General features: G+C 39.6%; 2 protein-coding genes across 3 annotated transcripts; one reads left to right on the top strand and one right to left on the bottom strand.

Moving 5' to 3' along the window:
* Positions 1–249: 249 nt before the first annotated feature.
* LOC103419429 (uridine kinase-like protein 3) lies at positions 250–6,059 on the bottom strand. 2 transcript variants are annotated; one of them, XM_008357534.4, is made up of 15 exons: positions 5,919–6,059; positions 4,772–4,932; positions 4,567–4,658; positions 4,326–4,395; positions 3,822–3,940; positions 3,529–3,625; positions 3,058–3,137; positions 2,450–2,644; positions 2,273–2,356; positions 2,095–2,155; positions 1,935–1,995; positions 1,390–1,483; positions 1,199–1,271; positions 952–1,034; positions 250–844 (listed from the first exon to the last, which is right to left on the bottom strand). In XM_008357534.4, exons 2-15 carry the CDS (start codon positions 4,926–4,928, stop codon positions 665–667), a joined length of 1,446 nt encoding a protein of 481 aa, XP_008355756.2. In that variant the 5' UTR covers positions 4,929–4,932; positions 5,919–6,059; the 3' UTR covers positions 250–664. The 2 variants fall into 2 exon arrangements, with proteins under 2 accessions (XP_008355756.2, XP_070664791.1); XM_070808690.1 differs by having other exon boundaries at positions 5,460–5,933.
* Positions 6,060–14,661: 8,602 nt separating this feature from the next.
* Positions 14,662–17,442, top strand: LOC139189256 (uncharacterized). The gene is made up of 2 exons (XM_070807844.1): positions 14,662–14,850; positions 16,957–17,442. The coding sequence occupies exons 1-2, from the start codon at positions 14,662–14,664 to the stop codon at positions 17,440–17,442; spliced, it is 675 nt and encodes a 224-aa protein (XP_070663945.1).
* The last annotated feature ends 4,029 nt before the right edge of the window (positions 17,443–21,471 follow it).

Raw genomic sequence — 21,471 nt, 5'->3', positions numbered from 1 at the left:
TAATTTCACATATATTAACAGCTGACAAGCAATCAAAATCATTAGTTGAAACGACATCATGTCTCGCAACTAGTCACTTTCATAACAGCTGGCCTTAGGTACATGTCTTCCAAGGAATTCTTGGTTACGAGTGTATACCACACCTCTCTCACATCCTTCACAATTCTCATCGCGTGACGAGTTATCTTGAGAGGGGTATACCCCGCTGTATGCAAGAGTATGCAAAAATGAGGAACGACGAGAAGAAAATTGCGAAGCAACAAAAAAGATATTATCATCATGCCGGTAAATGTCCTGGTTCATAATACATATCATGGGGAGGGTCATTCATTTGCCCGTAAATCGTTTCCCCTTGAAGCCATACAAATGCAAAGTGAAGTTCAAAAGGGAACTTGACTATCTAGGCACACACTCACTGCCTGCTAGGACAACTAGCGGTCCAACCCTTTCAACGGCATCGTCACTTTATAAAGACCATCATTTGCGAAAGAAATTCCCTATAAGCCAAATAGTTTGAAAACAAAATTACCAAAGACTTGAAGGATGATAATTCGGTTTCATGAAGTCAAAATTTTTTCAACACTGAAATGTAGAACCCAGCAGCATTGCCGAAAATAACTCGAGTTGATCAAAGGGTTGGACCAACTAGCAGTTTTCATTGGAACTACACTGATGAAGGAGCTACCACTTGTTGATCGTCATCATCAGTTCCAAAATATCGGTCCCCAAACTCACCCATGCCAGGTACTACACGAAAATCTTTGTTCAGACCAGTTTCAATCTCAGATGTCACAATCTTTATTCTGGGGAAGCGTTTGCAGACCACGTGCACACCTTGAGGTGCCTGGCCAATTGATATGAAACATCATTAGGAGTAATAGTCAGAGGGTAGTCCAAAATCAAACTACGAGTCAGAGGAACCTGAAGCACGTTAGAGAGCCGTTAACTTACAGATATGAGATTGAGAAATATAATGTTGGACTCTGGGACGCCCTTCTCTAAAATTAGAGAAATAGCTTGAACAGCCGAGTTCCCTAAAGACAAAGGTATAATCGTATAATAGCCAATAATTCAACACAATTTTAAAAAGAACCACTTTTGACAGTCATTTCTTTTCTATGTTACCGTAGTTGATTAAGAAGAACCAGCAAGTCCAAAGTCCAAACAATAACGATATATTATCAGAAAAAAAACGAACCTGTGCCTAGGATAGGATCCAACAGTAATACATGCCTCTCTGAAATGTCGTTGGGTAGTTTTTCATAAATTAGCTGTTCAGACAATAAAGCAATAAGAAAAAAAAATCAGGGGTAACAGAAATGCAGACATGCAAATGCATGCGGTGGAACCAACACGAGGGATGGGAGTGAGAGAGAAAGAGGTGTGAACCTGCTGACCATTGTCTCCTTCTCTATGAATAAGAATCTTTCCAATCTTGATACCTTTACAACATGCTCGCAAAGCATTCTCCATACTCTCGCCACTGGCAATAGGAGAATGTTAATCAAACCATGAAAACGTATAGCAATTCATTTTATTTTATTTTTGACATAAATGGGGGTTCGAGACTTGGGAGCAGCCTCTCCATAAATGGGGGTAAGGCTAGCCGACATTCACCTCTCCCAGACCCTGCGTAAAGCGGGAGCCTTGTGCACTGGGTACGACCTTTTTTTGACATAAAATCAAACTCAACAGGAGATACGACATTTGTACATGATGATTACAAGAGCATATGGTTCATAAAGACGAGGTTGGGTTTCGATTCAGATCTACTTAATGCCTCTAACTATCTATAATCATCATTTGTTTTCACAAGAATGCATTTGAGCAAAACCGTTTGTTCATGAGTAAAGAAAGCCAAACTAAATAGAAACATAGGAGAGTATATTTTTTCTACCCAGAAAAACCAAATGCCTTATAAGGAACGGATGTACCTCCTGATGATAGACACACCGCACAACCTCTTACAAAAATCCACACCGATATACACAGACCCTGCATTCAGACCAAAGGAACGTTGAAGAAAAGGATTGACCAAAATCAAATATGGGAAAACGGTATTATGATAAGATGCGCAAATGAACATCATCTTACCAGTTGGAGTGATCACCTGCTTTTCGGTAAATGGTAGATGTCCCAGGCCATGTTCAACAACCTATTCAAGATTAAGCACTTATGATGAGTGGTTTAAACAGATAATAATTGGCCCTATTTCACTAATGATCTTAAAACCATCAAATCATCCCCTTGACTCGAAGAATCAAATACCCACCAAACGAATCAACCGGTCTGAATAGAAAACAAAATCATGCTTTGTTGTTTGAGAATCACGTATGAGAGTATGCATACCCCGTATCTGCATGAGACCAGCAACAATAATTGGTGAGCCAAAAAAATTAAACATACAAATACATATTGAAGCTTGAATGAAAATATAAAGGATGGGCACCTGAAAGGTTGAGTGTATGACATATAGATTGGGATATATTTTACAAAGGTCATGTTGACCAAGCTTAGTACGAATATGTTGTACAATCAAATCAACAGCTATGTGATTATCTCCGCCGCGAGGAATAATGATATCAGCATACTTCTTTGTTGGAAGAATGAAGTCATCAAAAGCCGGCTTAACAAACTTTGAGTACTGCATTAAAATGATAAGCACCATCAGAGAAAAGGCACCATAAAATAAGTACGCTGTAATCATTAAATTGGTTGCCTAAATCACGTGATCATGGGGAACAAAGGTAAGAAGAGGTAATAGAGACGAAAGAAGAAACCCTTAACACCGTGAGTAAAATAGTTCGAAGAATGGTTTGAGTACAATAGGGTAGAAAAAATTATCGAATTTATTCAAGAGTATACCACTTATCTTGAATTCCTTTCTACAAGTACTGAGCACTAACAATCTACAAGAAGAGAATTCTAACAATTATTTTCACTGAGAAAAAATAGTCACATACACTATTTTATGAATTCACAGCATGAAATGAACTCTACATATAAGCTCGGAAAACCAACATAAATCTAATAACAACGAAATGGAAAGTTGCAAACCTGATCAAGAACTTGACCAATATCCCTTCCCTTCTCAACTGTATCACGCCTTATCCTCCTAGCCAACCGAACATCAGCATCTGCACTGAAAATTTTACAATGTGAAGTGGTCTAAATTTAGTAACAATATGACGTGACATATACCGTTCTACTTATAACAGTAGCTTAAAAAATAAACTATTACGAACAATTGATTTCAATGTAGGATCAGAAGATATTAAACGAAAAGCAATAAAACCATGCAACGACAGAGACCCCATACCCCGGCTGATCAAGTTAAAAAATTTAACATGAAAGCCAAATCGTAGAAATTAGATGAATATACTAGAACTTGAAACAAAGAAACTTTTCAGAAAGTGAGACTATGAGAGTCGTTTGTGGTGACATAAGCTTTGATAGCGCACTATATCATCGAAAGGCAAAGAAAAATTATCAGTTCGAAAGGAAGAAGTAGGTAAAAAGAAAAATGACCTGTATCAACAAAAATCTTCATATTCATCAACTCTCGTACACGAGGATCATGGAAAGCAAGAATGCCTTCCAAGATGATGACATCTGAAGGGTTTACCTGTTAAGGATGATAAGATAGATAAGCATTTCAGTCCATCAGAGAATTACACAAGATACATGAAAATGAGAATATGTAGACATGTGTTTTGATATAATTCCAAAAACTATCCCTTCGCAAGAATACGGCCTCAAAACAACAGGTAACTAGATGTTGGACAATATGCCTAATAGATACTGCAGATTTCAAAACTTACCCGTCTAGCTGGACACACACTATTTTTGTAACTTTTGAAATCATAGTTTGGAATATCTACTGCTTGCCCATGCTTCAACTTGTCCATTGAAGATAACAGTTTCTCGGTGTCAAATGCATCTGATGATACCCAAATACTATGAATTAAAATTTGAAACACAGCCAGCATAAAACAGAGCCAACTAGCACGCATTATAAAGTACTTTGAAGAAAAAGTTAGGAAAGAACTGAACAAATTAAATGTCACAAAATAATTTTAAATTTCTATAATCCAACCATGTGCGAAGCACTAAAGATAAACTACACAGAACCAACTTGTTGAGTTACTCAGAAAATAAGAGCATGACATTACTACTGTCTGGTTACCATTTTTGGTGTCTCAAACTGTAGCAACGTGGAATTTTTTGATAGATTGCACACGTTTCATTTTAAAATCATGACATTTTCATATAGATATTTGTCCATTTACATTCCCTTAAATTTGAAGTTGCAGTATTGCCCTCACCAGGATGGTCAAAGTTGTATTCATGTACACGTTTAAGTTCCTCCTCAGTCAGATTATGATAAAAGGAATCCTGTAATAATATCATCCATGATATATAAGATACTAACTTGGAAAAATGGTAAAATTCTCAGTCGTGAAATACAGGAGAACCAAATAATAAAAAAGACATGCAAAGAATATGTAACAAGTAACAACTACCCTAATAGATCACAAAATTCTACACTTGAACAAGGAATATTACCTGATTAACAAGAACAACACGCTGATCATGAAGCTGTTGTATAATCATATCACAAACTGTAGTCTTACCAGAAGCTGCCCCACCAGCAACACCTGTGACAATATGTACGAAATGATGGATCATTTGAAAGCAGAATTAAAGAAAGTAGCTACCATGCCTGCTTAGAAACAACAACGAAATAACCAAACCGTAAATCTATACTTACCAATAACAAAGGGCTGTTTATGCATGTTTCCATGTGCTGATGTTGTTGGTTGCTCCACCTTGGATCTTTGTTCTAAGCCATCCATGTGAAATCCAGAAAAATGAACCCCTGAGGAGGCCTCTATCATATCCACAACTGAATTCGAGCCCATGTTCATAGACCTACATAGAAAGAGGTAAGGAAAAGGTTTATAAGGTCATGAAATAGAAAGCAGCATTCAACTCTACTTTGGCACTAAAACTTAAATTGATTAAGCCAAGCTTGTGTTAAATTCAGGTACAGGTAGCTGTTAGTTATTTCAGAAGAGCGGATCTATTATTTTTCTTGTATAGGTAAAGTACTCTGAAGTGAATTTATAGCTCCCCGAGGTATCAAATTAAACCGTTTATACTATGCAATCCATTCTAGATTAATCACGATATTAAGTAAAGTTGTAAAATGATGATATTAAATTTTAAGAAAAGTAGTAAATTTTAAGACGATGTTACTAATATGCAAGTAAAGTTTTAAACTTTAACATGCTAGAACGACCAAACAAATGAGATACTTATGAAACCAAACAATATTGGATCAATGTCGTATATTGCGCATATCTAATCATAACACTTGAAAAGCTATTAACTAAGCTAAAAATTACTGATCAAACCTCAAAACGAATAACAACAATACGAATACAATAAAAGAATACCACGATCGTGCGGACTACACACTCCTTTTTTGTTCCATGCACCATTCATCTTCAAAACAACAATAATCACGAAACCAACAGATTCCCAACCACAATGGCATCGAAAAAGCAGATTCGATTGCACAAAATCACAACGGCAGCAACAAAACTAGCTAAAAATACTCACTCCCTAATCATTGCATTTCCACATTTCACACTTCCAACACACACAAGCACAAAGCTTTTCATGCAAAAAATGAAATTGAAGCAATCATCTTCCGCCGAAAGCATCGAAAACAGCAATTGATCGAAAATTTCAATTCAGAGATCCAATGTGCATATCGAAAGATTCAAACTTTAATCCACCAATTAAAACCTCCCCATCAAACAATCAAAATTTAACCATAAAATACAAATAAAAATTCGAAAATTTTAGATTCAGTAGCAAAATATCAACCGAGGAACCTGCCAATGCGATACCTGGTGAACTCCGCCGAGATTTCTACAGAGAGAGAGAGAAAGATATTCGAACGAACGCAAGCAATTTCAAAGAAATTCCAGAGAGAGAGAATGATTCAGACCGATCCCAATGGGTTTAAATAGTGGGAGCCGGCGAGCGAGACGTCGCACCGAAGTTAAAGTTGTTTAAATTACGGAAATGGTCCTGGGTTTGGTGGGTATTACGGTTGTGCCATCGACTTTGCTATTTTACTCTCTGATATTTTTGGGTTCGTACGGTCCACAGATTGGATCCACCTCGATATTGAGCTGTCCTGCCTGATCCATCGTGGCACTGAATCAGAAGCGGGACCCACGTCCTTTAAAAATGTCTACGAGGTGAGAGACATTATTGCATGTGTTTCACAACACGATTTTTACGGTGCACAGCAAATTAGGATATTTCTCGGATCGTCTGTCGGGTTGAATGAGTTGAAGAATATCAACGAACAAAAATTAATAAGATGTATGTGACAGGAAAAAAGTGTATATCTGAATAATACCATCGTTATTTTTAACATAAATAATTCTCTCATGTTGATATATAACTCTCTTTTTTTTTTGTTAAGCATCAAACGCAAAATTAATCGGTAATAGTGGAGATTGACAAGGATTTTTTTAATCATTTATACTCTCAATAATAACGTCTTGATACGCGAAATGATGATTTTTTTTGTCAACGCAAAAGATATTTTCCATTTTCAAATTTTTAAAACCGATATAGAAAAAGGCAGCGATGTGTTCTGTGAGGAAATCTTCTTGGAGAAACTCTCAGTTTTAATTCTCTAAAACTTCTCTACAAAAACCGTTTTCGTGTTCAACTAACAAACCCTAAGAAAAATAGGAATTTTCCTTGAATCTATGTGAGTTTCCTACTGTAATACAATAGTTGGTAAAAGTAAATTGTGGAAAAATCAGTTAGCTTTTGAATAATAAAGTACATTATGTTTGGATGAGGGAAATAAATTTGAAATTTGGATAAAAGTCAAAATTTATAAATTAACATGCACTAATTCCTTTGTTTGGATTCATAAACATAAAAATTTAGAATTTCCGTATGGAACAAAAAAACTTAGAATTTGAGACCTCAAACTCCCAAGTTTAAATTTCATGTCAATATGTGTCATTTCCCAATTTCTATGATTGAGAGTTTAAAAATAAAAAATTCTATATTCAATTCCGTTGTTCTTTTAGGCTAACCGAACAAGAAAATTCATAAATTCTAGAGAATAAAATCTCGTCATTTCAATTTCCGTCATTTTAAAATTTCTTAATAATCTTAAATTTCTTTATCCAAACATAGTGTTACAGAAAAAAGAATATGCTTGAAGTTCTTATCACCTTTATCCATTTGAAGATAAAGATTGATAGAGTTTTGGTTCCTGAAAAAAGAGAGCGATAAGGAGTTTTCAATACCCGTGTTCTTCTCTCATACTTTTGGCTCACCGATGCAATTAGATTCTGAACTTTTGCTTCCAAGGAAAAGGACTGGCAGACGTCTTCTTTCGTTTTAAATTTCTAAATCTTATCCAAGACTCTAATAATGGAAGGTGAATTCTTATCTGTACGTGGAAACTTTTTGCACGCATGGATCACTTGATTGCTAGGGTACAGGTAAGGTGCACCACTCTCGAGTGTACTAGCAGTCTCACACACATTTTATGCATGTAGCACAATAAACGTTATGCATGCACATATCGGAGAGAAAAATATAAAGGACAAAATATATTTTAGGGATATTTTGGATGTGGTTCCTAATTACCGATGTTTTTTTATTGAAATCTTTATGGTTTTTTGTTTTTGATCTAAGTCTCTGATATTAATATAATAATGTATTTCTATATATGCTATTATATTTTTAACTTAAAAATGAAATTTGTAGTTATTTATATTAATAAGATTTAAAATAAAACCCCATAATTTATGGGATTAAAAATATTAAAGATAAATTATACTCTCCAATATATTGCGTGTGTATATATATATATATTGTCACATCCTGGCCCGGACCCCAACCACATTCCGGACACGACTTCACCGTAGCACGATATTGTCGGCTTTGGGCCCCGACCACGCCTTCACGGTTTTGTTTCTGAAAACTCACACGAGAACTTCACAGTGGGTCACCCATCTTGGGATTGCTCTCGTGCGAACTCGCTTAACTTCGGAGTTCCTACGGAACCAGAAACCAGTGAGCTCCCAAAAGGCCTTGTGCTAGGTAAAGATACGAATATACATATAAGGCTTAGAGGATCCACTCCTCTGGGCGATGTGGGATGTTACAATCCACCCCCCTTAGGGGCCCGATGTCCTCGTCAGCACTCTTCCGACCAGGGATTGGCTCTAATACCAAATTGTCACATCCCGGTCCGGGCCCCAACCACATCTTGGGCACGACTCCACCGTAGCATGATATTGTACGCTTTGGGCCCAGACCATGCCCTCACGATTTTGTTTATGGGAACTCACACGAGAACTTCCTAGTGGGCCACCCATCTTGGGATTGCTCTCGTGCGAATTCACTAAACTTCGGAGTTCCTACGGAACCCGAAGCCATTGAGCTTCCAAAAGGCCTCTTGCTAGGTAAAGATGGGAATATACATATAAAGCTTAGAGGATCCACTCCTCTTTTGGGATATTACATATATACACATGGGTACGTTCATAAAAAATTAACCAAAAAATTATTGTACCAAAACATGAGTACATTTAAAAAAAAAGATATTAGGCTTAATAACATTATTATGTTTCTTTTATTAAACTTGACATACATACATTCTCAAATTAACAAAATAAAATATACCCATATAAGTTTAAAAATGGATTAAAGAAAAGATTGAATGAATTTTATATAATAAAAAAATGGGTACATTTTATATTAAAAAGGGTACATTTGTCATATGACAAATGGGTATATTAAAAAAATGGGAACATATCAATTTTTTTATAAAAATTTAATGGGTACAAACTTGTTCTAATTTTATTTTTTTATATTTTAGAAATGTTTGAATTGAAAGTTAATTAGGAATTTAATAAGGGTATGAGTATTAAAATTCTAAATCAATTACAAATTTTTATTATAAAAAATCTGTAACTTACATGTAATCCATTAATATATTAATGATAAGGACTTTGATCAAAATCTAAAAACTAATAAGGTCTTAATCAATAAATATTAGAAACTAGAGACATGATACTAAATTTTCCTATATTTTATATACGTTGAACCTTATGCAGGCTAGCACACCCCGACCCAGATTGTCCACTAGGACTCCGAATCAAGTTGTATTGGTCGACACCTGGAAGGTGACAAAGTCATAAAGTGTGATGATGTGTAAAATATGAATAAATTTAAACCTAAAAGTGCCCAAGTACACGAGTGCACGGTGAACGGGTATGGACCCATTTCGCACGTGATTATAGAGCATAAGTAAAGTACAGTAAAGTAAAATAAGGATTATACTATCATAGGAAGCCACCTGTAGTGGGATATGCCAAGAATCCTTGTCGATACAGAAACTTTGCTACTAGAACCTGGAAGAGCACAAAACAGAAAACGTGAGTGGGCAAAAACAAAGCTTTTGAAAACATATTTCTCTTTCTGAACATAATAACCCTTCACCGTAAAACCCGTATAATTTCCCAAAAACTAGCATACGTACATATACAGAAACCATACTCTAAATAATGAAATCCATATATATACCATGTCAAGTACCTCAACATAATAATTAAGTAAACCAGGTGAAGTAAATCAATATAAAGTGATATGTTAGCCGGATCCACCTAAAGTGGCCTGTACGGCTGAACCTATAGCTCATTAAGTATGCCTGCACACGAGTCGGAACCACCTAGTGTGATCTGTACAACAGGGCTAGGTGTAATAAGTACGCTCAAGTGCTATGATCACGTGAAGACTGTGCGATAAACGGGTCACCTACGAGTTGGAACCACCTATTGTGGTTTGTACGACAAGGTTGTGCACCAAACTTGGATCCAAGGGCAGCATACGGTGCGGGAGGTGAACATCACGTGAATGACTGTGCCCTGGCCACGGGCGGGAGCACTAACACCGGGGTGCAGGTTAATGAGCTCTAAATGCATCTCTAAATGCATCTATGTATAACCATTATAACGCACCTCACAATCATCAACACATATACTCACCTGGAACTTACCTGAGTATCCGCAGCGTCAAATACTAACATATATAACTACTAAAGCATATTCTAAATTATAAAGCATTTGACATGGCATCTAAAACGCAAAATCATTTAAATCAATTTTTCTGGGAAAAACGTAAGGCATATATATATTGAAAACCAAAAACCCACTCACCTGGAGTTCGCGCTATAACTCCCTAGCACACACATCAAGGCGTCACGAACAATCGGCACCTAGAACAATTATCAAATCATGTCTTGGAAATCTTATTGACAAAATATGTAACTTACATAAAACACATCCTTATGTAATTCGAATCTGAAGATCCGCATCACGGATTTCCGATCCCTTACTTCCAAAGATCCACATTATGCTTATAGAACAACATCCTAAAGTTTCATTATGATCCGACATACGGATCTTCCTGAATTGGATTTGTAAGTTTATAAAATAAAACGTTAACCGCCACTTGAATCTGCAATTGGCGGAGATTTGGTATCAGAGCCAATCCCTAGCCGGAAGTGTGCTGACGAGGACGTCGGGCCCCTAAGGGGGTGGATTGTAACATCCCACATCGCCCAAAGGAGTGGATCATGTAAGCCTTATATGTATATTCTCATCTCTACCTAGCATGAGGCATTTTGGGAACTCACTGACTTCGGGTTCGATCAGAACTCCAAAGTTAAGCGAGTTCGCGCGAGAGCAATCTCATGATGGGTGACCTACTGGGAAGTTCTCGTGTGAGTTCTCAGAAACAAAACCGTTAGGGCGTGGTCGGGGCTCAAAGCGGACAATATCGTGCTACGGTGGAGTCAAACCCGGGATGTAGTGGGGGCTCAGGCTGGGATGTGACACAGACACTCATAACAAAATTACGTCACATTTGAGATATAAACTCATCACAAATATATATATATATATATTTTTTTGCTAGATTATACACTCACACACATACTTTAAAGGTAGAATATCGAACTTCACATTTGCTTTTAGAGAAAATGTGACTACTAATACTACTGAAAACAAGATATTTTCGAATTATAAAATATAAGATGCATACGGGTGATCCGAAGGTTGATGATTGTTAGTTGTACAGCCACAAATTGCCCTTTTACTTGTAAGAATGAGATTTTCGATTCTCATTTTATTCTCTATAAGACAATAATGTGGAAGGAAAGAAATTTACTTGGTGAACCTAACTTGTCTATAAACAAACTAAGTTTTTTAGTTAAAATGGCTTTAGAAATTGGCATAACTCTTTGTTTTAATCTTTGACAATAAAAATTGATAAAAATGGTTCTTGAGTTTGTCCACTGTAAATCATTTTGGTCTCCATGAATATACTCTTAAAAAAGATGGTCACATGGTCAAACTCAAGGACTATTTCTATCGAGTTTCATTGTCAGAAACCAGATTGAGGAGTTATGTCATTGCCAACCTCAGAAATCATATTGTCTAGTTTTAGAATAATCCGGAAGCTTCACTTACATGCATAGGTAAAAAGAATCAAATGCACGCACTCTTAACTAGAAAAAGAAAAGAAAAGGTTGTATGGAGAACGCTTGGAATTTGTCTAGTTTTGAGCAGTCCTTTTCATACATTACGCATGTGTTTAACATACTAAAATGGAGAACATGGTATTGCTCATTTGATACCACGTATATGCATAAAATAAATTGATAAGGACTTAGAGCCTAGCTATTACGTATCAACTTGTGATGCATTTGGTTTGAAATCAGCAATCTGTACGCAAGTGGTCATTTACTATAATGGTGGAAAAATGAGTTGAGTCTTTGCATGACAGCGTAGGTTTGAACTTCGTTGATGACTAATTTAACAAAATTCATCGTTTAAAAAAATATCTATATATATTCATAATTTAAATACTTTAATAAATAAAATTTATGGTATGAAAAGAGACATACTAGTGTTTTAGAAAAAAAATGAAAATTAACTAGATTGCAGTGTATAGGTGTTTTTCTTTTTAGTGTAAGAAAGGTCGACATATACTAACATGCATGTTTTAGAAAAAGCAAATGAAAATTTCGATTTTTTCTTTCCAATCTTAACCTCGGTCAGAGAGTGATCTCATCATTTTGTGTCAAGCTGCCCTCCTTGATGTCACCCAATACCCGCTTGGCCATTTCACTACCTGAACTTCGTGGAAATGGTAAGCCTTAGAGAGATTTTTTCAGCATGACTGAAACATGAGATGATACATCACGTGTTATTATATAAATAGTGTGATATGTATGTTAAAAAATTAATAACTTATAAAATACAATTTCCCACCACTTGTATAAAAACACATGGTGTACCATCCGTTTTCCGGTCATAAAGAAAAATTTCTCCAAACCTCGGTAGATGTATCGTTCCGAGTCTGACTATTATGCATGCTAAACTAACCCACCTAAGGATCAACACATCTGGGCCCTTGATTGCTGTGTAAAAGAAATCAGAGATGTTGATTTTTGTATGGAGACCGTCGAATTTAATTTGTGTGCCCCATATATATTGATCATTTGGCTCCGAATACTAAGATCCGGAATGAATCCAATTTCATATTATGGTACACTTGCCAAATATTAAGGTCTAGAGACTTCTTTCGTTGTGGGACCTGTGGCTGTTCTTTTTAGCCAATCAGATTAAACTTGGTGAGAAGGCAGTAATTAGGTATAACTTGGAATTCTGTGGGTAGTTTTGTTGTAGAGTAAGTGTCTTCCTTCGTGATGTTGTCACTTTTTTATGGAAAAAATAGAGTCTAATTGCTATATTAAATCACATAAAATATAAAAAAATAATTCATGCAATTATATATCAAAGTAATGCATAGACACAAGTAACCAATGTTAAATGAAAATGACATAATAGATTAGAAAAACTTGAAAACACGGTTAAGGTAAGTGTTGGACACTTTGTTCTTAAGACAAGTTTACGCTTCACTATGGTGCTTATGGTGAACGATGCTTGTCTCCCAAGATACAACGACCACGTCCTTGTAATAGTAGCACTCCAAATCACAATGCTCCAATGAATCACGATTGTGTTGAATACTCTCTCATATGGACTCAATGAGACTCTCTAATATTTAGTGCACTATGTCTATATGTATGATTATGTAAAACAATGAAAAGTTATCTTACTTATTTATAGAATTTGAGATACATCTTTGGAAAGCAAGTGATCATTCATGAAAAGTCAAAAACTACAACTCTTCATTAGGATAGACAAATATTTCTACCAAAAGGCATCACTTCTGATTTCCATTCAATTAATTAATTTAATATAATAAAACTAATATTATATTTTTCAACATATTTAGAGAGATTTTTTAGTATGATGAGAACACGGTTCGGCACATTAAGTGTCATAAAACAAGTAATTGGATACTTGAAGAAAATTTACAAATAATTGTATTATGACACTTGTTGTACTAAGTCATGTTTCTGACACACTGAAAAATTTCTCCACTCTCATCGCGTTTGTATTCCCATGTAAACTAAGCTCACATGTTTTTATATGCACCACGCTACCGTAGGAATTTCACTGCACAAGGCTCCCGCTTTACGCAGGGTTTGGGAGAGGTGAATGTCGGCTAGCCTTACCCCCATTTATAGAGAGGCTGCTCCCAAGTCTCGAACCCGAGACCTACCGCTTATGGGCGAAGGCACTTGCTATTGCACCAAGTGCGACCTCATAAACATTTGTATACTTAAGAAAAAAAAAAGTGTATCGAATTATTTCCCTATCAATATGTGCTTAATTTTTTTTAATAAATAATGGTATCTACACTAGAAAGAAGTGTTGGGAGGGGGGGGGGAGGTGTTGTGCGTTAATGAACAAGTCAAAATAAGGTGGTCTTGAGCCCTTGTACAACGGCATGAGTTCAAATTCTATCGGTAACTAATCTAACAAAATTCATCATTTGACAAAAAAACAAAAAATAATATGGTTCAAATTTGTCTTTGGAGAGCTCGAACCTAAGACCTCTCACTTCCAAGTGAAAAGAAATATCATTAGTCCGTAATACTAGATGACCATTATTTTCTTAATTGTATCATTATCAATTAATTATGTGTAGGGAAATTTGAATCCAAAACATCTAAACGGAAAGAAAAGAAAAGGAAAATTTGAATCCAAAACTATGGTGTCAAATTAAGCATTATGTTCCCTCTTTTATTGAAAGAGAACCAATAGAAGTCTCGAACAACATCCGTTAAAGTTGGAAGACCATAAAAAGCTCGACCCAAAACCAAAATATCTCCCATTCACCAGAAGTCTAAAACCTCGAAGAGAATTTAATCTGTAGGGTCTGAAACAAAGAAAGAAATCTAGAGAGATAGAGAGGGAGAAATTAATTGGAGAAGCAATTAAGTAGATTAAAGATGTGCAGGGTTATTATGTTTATATTGTGCCCGGTATTAGTAATTCTAGTCATCGGGGCATTTTTTGGGTTGGGTCCGTTCGCAAGGGCGAGGCATTATCACATTGTTAACCAGCAGCAGAAGCAATCTGTCGATTATTCCTGCCAACCTCTGATGATCACAATGGGTCTTTATGCATGAATGGGACTGCAAAACAGTTCTTGGATTCCGGTGCACCTCCAGCGACCACAAATAATCTATCCAAGTCAAGGAGGACTTTTGATCAGGGTGGTGGCGGGTCTGATGTCGGGGATGGACGGGAGGGCACGGATGAGACCGTGGAGGATGTCAAGGAGGAGGCTGCCAAAGGGGAGGCCGAGGATCAGGCTGAGATCTAGGGTTTAAAGGTTAATCTTAGAATTTTTGTTGATTTGTGTTGCACCTTCTTTGTTTATTTATTGAGTTACTAGGCCTTGATTTGTATTGATGGCCCTTTTGTTTGGCTTCAGTCTTTGTTCTGATTATCTGATAATTAACAAGGTTCACTAGTTAATTATCAGATAATCAGAAATAGAATGAAGCCAAACAAAATGAGTCAATCAATACACATAAAGGCCTACTAACTCAATAAACAAACAAAAAGAGGCAATATACAGTTGAAGGGCTACAATGTAAGGGTGAACAATTGCTATTTTGTGGTGCGGGGCTAGCGGTTTGGGTTGTCGGCCGGATTTTCAGACAGCTGCAACGGGTCATCCCTTGTCTAGGCTTCTAGGGTTTTCTCTACTAACCACATTTGTGCCTCTACCGTTTGAGCCTCTATGGAGGATCTTTCTTTATGGGTTGAAAACCTTTTATGTTATTTCATTTATGTACTATTTTGTAATTGATGCACGGAATAATCATCATACTTTGTTTGCACAAGTAATGCCTTCTTTCTATATGCCGGCCCTTTTTAGAGCTACTTACTTTGTAATTTGTCCATCCGGACTTTGTTTTATGAATTGTGGAGCCAAAAATATTCACAAGGCGACACGTGGGTTTTTTGGAAAAAAAGGAAAAAAAATACCCTTGCAGTACAACGAGGTTCCTACGCGCAAGCAGCGGGCAACCCTCTTTCAACCAAGACAGAAGTGCCCAAAATAGGTAACAATTCAAAGTCCATCTCATCAAATCCTTTCTACAAGGTAATTCCCAAACACATTCCTTTTAAATTATGTTAATTGGCTAATTAATGGGTTTATTGCCTAATTAACCCATTAATTCTCAATTAAACCATCCATTATATCCAAATAACCACAAAATACAACAAATTCAACCCTAAAACATCACATGGCCGGCCATTCCCTTAAGCTTTCTACCTTCCCTATCTTTTCCCACTTTACTACCACAATTAAGCTAGCTAATTGATTCTATAACCATCCATTTATTCCCTTTATGTTTAATTAGCAAATTTATCATAATAAATTGGCTAATTAAACCTAAATTAAACCTAAAAACCCTAGCCACCTCCTATCCCTATAAATATACTCCCATTCTCACCAAAAAGCTAATTCCAACACTTTGGCAAAAATCCCAAAATTCTCTAAACACTCTTTCTCTCTAAATTCTAACTTTGGCATCGGAGGTTCTTTGGCCAAAGCCCCCCCATTCATCGTGGGCGCGTGAGGCTCTTGGCCTTAACCTAAGGTGTTAATTGTTTTGTAGGTGCAAAATCGTCCAAGATCGAGGAGGAAGAAATTTGCATCCACAAATTGGTGCTTTCATTGAGAGTTGAAATCCATACTCGTAGAAGACTCTCGCACAAAAAGGTTTTTTCTTTATTTTTTAGTCCATTTGAATATTTTTCATACGTTCTTATTATTAGAATTTTTTACTTGCATAGGTTCTTTAATAAAACGTATAAGCAAAATATAATGGCTAGAAATTTAGAAAATTCCACAAATGAAAATTCTAATATACAAGAAATGGGATTGCGGAGATCCATGAGGCAAAATGCGACAATAAGGGGAGCGGCATCACCACCACTAGTTTCCACCATGGGAACCACCGCGGTGGTTACCTCGGTAGCCACCCACGGCGAGGTCCATGGTGCCTTCACCACGGCCACCATGGGAACCACCGCGGTGGCTACTTCAGTAGCCATTCGTGGCAAGGTCCATGGAGCTTTCACCACGGCCCGAGCCGTGCCATCCAAGGCTCACGGTACCAAGACCACGACCCAAGCCGTGCCATCCAAGTTTACGTGGACCCAAGCCTAAGCCTCGCATTCACATGCACCGCGCATTGAGCAGCCTGCTTTCGTTGAGCAGCCCACTCCCGTGGCCCAGCCTGCTCTCGTGACCCAGCCTGCTCCCGACGAGCAGCCCATTCCCGTGGTCCAGCCTGCTCCCGACGAGCAGCCCACTCTCGTGGTCCAGCCTGCTTCCGTCGAGCAGCCTAATCCCATGGCCCAGCCTGCTCCCGCCAAGCAACTTGCTCTCGCGGCCCAGCCTGCTCCTGCCAAGCAGCTTGCTCTCGTGACCCAGCCTGCTCCCGACGAGCAGCCCACTCCCGTGGTCCATCCTGCTTCCATCAAGCAGCCCACTCCTGTGGCCCAGCCTGCTCCTGCCAAGCAGCCTGTTCTCGTGACCCAACCTGCTCCCGACGAGCAGCCCACTCTCGTGGTCCAGCCTGCTTCCGTCAAGCAGCTGACTCCCGTGGCCCAACCTGCTTCCGTCGAGCAGCCCATTCCCGTGGCCCAGCTTGCTCCTGCCAAGCAGCCTGCTTTCATGACCCAACCTGCTCCCGACGAGCAGCCCACTCTCACTGCCTATCCTGCTCCAGTGGCTTTCCAAGCAGCCCAAGTCGGCCCAAGACTATCTCAACCATCCGGACCTACCATCGAACCGGGGGCATTCTCACCATATTTTTTCGCGGGTTTGACATTTCCCAACTCAAATCTCACGCCCGAAGTCTACCACCCTTTCACTGCCTAAGGAGGCGCATTCCTTCCAAGCTCTTCCAATCCAAATGGCGAACAACACTTATCTCGACAAGTCATAGAGTTGACGAGCGCCCTTGCACAACAGACAACCTTGATGAATCAACTTTTGCAACACATTGGGATCCAACGTGCCCCGGACGAGGTATCCCGAAGTAGGACAAGGGCAGACAGACATTTCCAGCAGCGTCCCGGCAAGCAGCCACGAGCCGAACGTTTGGGCAGTGTACATTCCCGTCTTAGAGCGTGAAGGAGCATGCACTCTCGACTAGGCCCACGGATGAGCATACATTCACGATTGGGGTTATACTCCGATAGTCAACATGAACAACCTTCCGGGCAAAGTGTCTATTCGCAGCTAAGCCCACAAGGAGCGTTCTCCACCTCACATCAGAGTAGGCAGCACGACGGACGGAGAGAAGCAGTCACTCAATCCAGCTCAAGTTCAACCAGCAGCATGCGAAGAACTCGCTCGCCTACTAGGAACGCATCACATGCACTGCATCTGCGACATAGACGAGCGAAACACATGGAAGAGCAGCCTAGACCAGCAAGTCATGACTGGGGGCAGCCGAGAGCTCCGCTACCCCAACAAAGGCAAATTCAGGAAGAAGTAGAGAGACTCTTGACCAAGCGATTGCATGATTTCCAACGCAACGAGGTCACCGACGAGGCACTACGACGGAACATAACCAACATAAGCAGGTCACCCTTCACGGAGGAGATTGAGCAGGCAGAGCCTCCACGCGAGTTCAGCATGCCACATTTCACATCTTTCAAAGGGGATGAAGACCCGGAGAGACACTTAAAACGTTACCAAAGTGCAATGATCCTTTATCGAAACAACGATGATCTCATGTGCAAGATATTCGCCACCACTCTACAAGGCGAGGCGCAAGATTGGTTCTACACCCTGCCGCCACAATCCATCCGGAATTTCTATGAACTTTCTTTGGTTTTCACCAAAGAATATTCATCATATCGCTCGATCAAAAAGAAGTCTGACCATTTGTTAGACGTCAAGAAGAACCCAAAGGAGTCGCTTCGCGACTATGTGAGGAGGTTCAAAGTAGAGAAGGCAAAAATAGTTGGATGCAACGACTCGATAGCTAGAGCAGCCTTCTAAAAAGGACTTCCAGCAGACCACCCGCTATTCGAAAAATTGATCATGAAAGAAGATCTAACTCTGGCAGACTCTTTTGCTTTAGCAGAGAAGCATGCACTTTGGGATGAGGCTCGCCAATGCACATTCAAGGACTTGAAGAAGTACCCGACATCACCTCCCTAGAAGCAGCGGAGGACTTATTCGCATGTTTAACGGTATCTAAAGTAGCAATAAGCTCTACCATCATGCGAGAAGAGCTGGGGGCCCGACTACCTGTATTCTACAGTTACCTGCAGTCATCATCATGATGCACTATTCCGCCGAATCCAAACCGGCAACGATAAAGGCGTAGACCCTGGCAGATGCAAAGTTTTCTGACGAACGCAACAACTCGGCCCAACGATGCCCCGAAGGCAGTCGAGCACACTTTAGCTGCACATATTCCCTTAATGGAGATTTCTGGCATTCGCATGTCAACGGCGCATCCAACTACAAAGGCTTGCGAGCAGCCGTGGTTCGTGGCAACCGACTACTTCACCAAATAGGTGGAAGCAGAGCCCATGACGACCACGATTCAGACGGACATAGAGCGCTTCATATGGAGGAACATCATTTACCGATTTGGCATCCCTTAATCCATCGTCACCAACAACAGCCTGCAATTCGTGGGCAAAGATTTGGCGAAGTTCTTCAAAAAATATGGCATCAAACAACATATGTCCATGCCGAGATATCCTCAAGGCAATAGGCAGGCCGAAACATCCAAAAAGATGGATCTCATCTGGGAAGGTCCGTACAAGCTCAGCAGAATAGGCGGTAAGAGTAATTATACCCCCGCTACCATGAAACGATAAAAAGATCGAAAAGTAGTGGAGCGCCTACAATCTGAAGAAGTACCATGTGTGACCTCCGACTACATAAAAGCCCGAAGACTTAAGAAGCTCGATGGGCACCACCTCACAAGTCGAGGACTATCCAGTTGTTATGCAGTTCCTACCTTACAGCTAAGTTCTCGTTCGTTTCACTCGTTTTTCAATGAGGAATTCAGAAGTAATCACAACTTGGCTCGGCTGCATGCTTACAACAAGTGATCACTCCAGCACTTCAAAAGAAGATTGTGCCCTTCTTAGGGACCCATCGCAGGAATTGCACCCCCCGAGGGACCAACCATGTTATCCAGTGCGAGAGGGTAAACTAATTGCTCTCCAGTGCGAGAGGGTAAACCAATTCCCCGACACCCATATGGGTCAGCTCTCCAAGACGGGAGGATAAACTTTACACTCCGAATATCCAGACGTGGATGAGCCTGGCTGCCCTAGTATAACTAGATGCACGATGGCTTGCGCCGGGATTCCTAGAAGTAGCCGCAATGGTCTTTTTCAAGGCTTAGCTAACTGAAGGATTTTGGGTCTCTTGGCCTAATCCGTGGGGAACCGGGCCCTAGAGACGGAGAGGGCACATTACACAGTACATCCGATGGACGGCTGCCCTGGAATCCTAAAGCTGCTACCGAGTGCACTAAGGTAGCTTACGGATTCCGGAAGACTGCCTACGGCTTGCCCTTCGAGCAGTAAAGCCGCGCTAGACTTATACAACCGCACATTCTTGTGAAAGGTTAAACAAGCTAGCGCGCATATACGAAGTTTTATCCACTGCCAACATGCTACGTAGTCGATAAGCTTCACATCTGCCAAGCGCGGAACAACCTACACCAAGTCCTAAAGTGTTGTGATACTTGTTACGTAACCTACGGAATTGAAGAAAGTCAAGGTTAACAGCCTAGTGGTTACGCGGACTTGTCTTCTTCTGTAAGTAAGGCATCCGGCTGCCAACCCTATGGCTAACAACTTTGCAAAGTTCTACACCAACACATACGGCTGCATAGGCTACGCGAGCTTGTCTGCTTATAAAAAAGTAGCATGCCTGCCACTGGTCTATCAAGTCTAAAGGTTAAGGCATGAACAAAAGAAGTGAAGATGAAGAAAAACGAAGGAAAACATGTTTATAAACAACTAGCAAAGGCCGAAGGAGTTCAAGCAAAACAAGAGCTACAAGGAAAAACAAAGAAAATCCTAAAGGCTACCTAAAATACTACACTACAACAGCTTGGACATCCCACGACTACTCGGTCGCCACACCTTCAACAGCCGTAACACTCTTAGCAGCGACATCATCCGGCGCTTCACCCCCGGCTGCCCCAGTCTGGGCACTAAGTTCTCCAACTACTTCACCAATGGAAGCCTTAAAAGGAAAAGCAAGCAAGTCTTTCGGAGAAATAGAGAAGGTCTTAAAACCTCAAGCCCATCATTCTCACCCTTCAGCTGCTCATTCTTCTTAAGCAGACTAACACAGACGCGCTGCAGCTCATCCACTCCCTTCTTAGCATAAGCAGCGAAACGAAGCTCAGAAATTGCAAGCTTAAGATCTTAAATCTGAGGCGAATCAATCTCAGCAGCAAAGGGAGCAGGCTTTGGCGCCACTTTAGTAGCAGAGTCCACCTTACCACTCTTCATAATAACAAGTCTCTACAAAGGTGAACCGGACTTGGCTCCCAAAGAACGTCCTGGTACAGACTTCGGCACTGGGGGCATGATAAAACCTTTACGCTGAGCAATCTTATCCACAATTGTACTAGCCATTCTCAACATGGAAGACGCCACATGCTCAGATCTAGCAGCCTTATTTTTCTTCCCATTAGAAGAAGTCATGTCAATCACATACCTCTCGGTAGCAAGCGGACCCTCATGAGCAGCAGAAGAAGTCTTCAATTTGTTTTCTTAACTAGGCATCTCATGAGCAGGCGGGGAAGATCTCTTCTTTCCATCTTCATTCATAGTAAGCTCCACGACAGCGATCAGACGAGCCAATGCATCCGCCTTGATCCTCTTTACCTCATCTTTCTAGAGCAGCCCACCTTTC

Source organism: Malus domestica, chromosome 11 (assembly GCF_042453785.1).
Source record: "Malus domestica chromosome 11, GDT2T_hap1".
NCBI lineage: Eukaryota > Viridiplantae > Streptophyta > Magnoliopsida > Rosales > Rosaceae > Malus > Malus domestica.
Note: the sequence above shows the minus strand (reverse complement) of the source record. Positions and strands in the feature narration are given on the sequence as shown.